At 46.5% G+C, this 1,828-nt stretch overlaps 1 protein-coding gene across 1 annotated transcript in view; it reads left to right on the top strand.

Moving 5' to 3' along the window:
* The window catches only part of ITGB5 (integrin, beta 5), a gene marked incomplete at its 5' end in the record, with an annotated part of 55,185 nt that overhangs the window by 31,199 nt on the left and 22,158 nt on the right, over positions 1 to 1,828 (top strand). Inside the window, one exon of the mRNA XM_009070847.1 lies at positions 5 to 284. Within this exon, the coding sequence (XP_009069095.1) occupies positions 5 to 284 (280 nt within the window). The remainder of the gene's footprint in view (positions 1 to 4; positions 285 to 1,828) is intronic.

The following is a 1,828-nucleotide window of genomic DNA, read 5'->3' as shown; positions in this document are numbered from 1 at the left end:
CACAGCCAGCGGCAAGTGCAGCGGCAACGGGACCTACGCGTGTGGGCTGTGCGAGTGCGACGCCGGCTACCTGGGGGCCAGATGTGAGTGTGAGGAAGGGGCCAGTGGGGACATGCACCACGCCATGTGCCGAGAGGCAGAGGGCAAACCCCTCTGCAGTGGGAGAGGGGAGTGCAGCTGCAACCAGTGCCTCTGCTATGAGAGTGAGTTTGGAAACATCTATGGACCCTTCTGCGAGTGTGACGACTTCTCCTGCGCCAGGTACAAGGGAGTCCTCTGCTCAGGTAAGAGCCTTTCCTTCCTCGTGCCCTCCACAGCATGGCAATGGGGAAACTGTCCTGGAATGGGGAAGGCTGGAGTGCACAGGCTGTGCCTGCTCCACCTGCCCAAATCTGCCCTGTTTCTGGATGAATCCGTGTTCCCTTTGCTTTCCTTATGGGAGAAAGGAAGGAGAGGTTTAAGTGCATCTGCACTAAGGAGCAAAAATTGCGTAAGTGCATCTGCACTAAGGAGCAAAAAATGCATTGTTACCGTCAGAACCTGGTTTCCAGCGTTGGAGTGAAAGGATCTCTCCCTTCAAGCTTGTCTGCTGCCTAGGTCCCATGGAGATGAGCAGCTTTGATAAGCACCAAAGCTTTGGCTTTGGTGTTGTTTTTGACGTAACTATGCACATCTCTTACACACTGTCCTATACCCTTAGGAAAGAATAAACCAGCACAGGCTTGAATCCTCTAAAACCTTTTGGTGTTTTCGTAGGTTGGATTTTTTTTTCCCTGTGTGTGCCATCCTTCATGGCCTAGGCAGAAACAATCTTTTTTTAAAGGTGAAGCATTTGGCATAATCCCCTGGTGCATCACAGATGAAAGGAAAGGTTGTATTTCAGGCTGTTACTTATTAGACAAAAGCTGTGTTAAAGATTTCTAAAGGTATTTTATGTACAGATTTTTCGTCCCACTGGGAAGACAAGTCATTCGCTGGGAAAGCTGTACCCAGTCAGCTTTGCTTAAACAAAAGTAGAAGAGTTATTTAGCTGCATTTGCTGAAATGGTTTTAAAGCCTTGTCTGTCCAAGGTCACATAATTTACCTTGCACGTAATTGCCTGGATTAGCTCTTGGACATAATTCCCTTTGTTGGTTCTGGACAAAGGGTTATTCTTTAAAATTTGTCTACTTCCAAGCAAGTAAAATATTTCCTTAACTATAATGTTGGACAAAATTTCCAAAACAAGTGTAAACTTGGAAAAATATGTATTTTTCATGTTTGCTTCAAGGGGGGGTGGGATTTTTCCCCTGCTGTTAATCTTGCCTTGCATGTTTCAGAGCTGAGCAGTAAGTCATGGGGCACCCTTTGGTTAAAAGTTTCTGGCTGTTTGAGATGATCATATTGTTAGGTGGGTAGAGGATGTTTGTGCTTATTTTCCTGTAGCCTGCCTAGTGATATTTTGTCACTGCTGAAGGTGGGACAGGTGATATTCTGGGGTTTGGAATTGCCCTGGAGCTCCCCACTGCAGAGCAGTGAGAAAGGCCAGTACCACCTCCCACAGTGACTGCCCACACTGAGAGGGCTGGGACTCTCCCTACTGATGCAAGAGTGAAAAGAAGGGATGAGCATGCAGGGAAAAGTATTTGAAAGTAGATGGGAGAAAAAAAATAAACTCAGCGGTGAAGTAATTAAGAGCAGTACTGCCTGAGGGTTCTCCATAGGACCATATTGCTTTGATAGCATCATCCCACCCAAAAGGAGCATTTTTAATAGCAATCAGGGCAGTGATGCTATAAAGAGAGGTTGGAAGTTACTGGTGTAGCAGTTACTGCAAGAGAAGGACAC

The sequence above is a fragment of the Acanthisitta chloris genome, unplaced genomic scaffold (genome assembly GCF_000695815.1).
Source record: "Acanthisitta chloris isolate BGI_N310 unplaced genomic scaffold, ASM69581v1 scaffold4203, whole genome shotgun sequence".
NCBI lineage: Eukaryota > Metazoa > Chordata > Aves > Passeriformes > Acanthisittidae > Acanthisitta > Acanthisitta chloris.
This window is presented reverse-complemented; position numbering and strand designations above follow the sequence as displayed.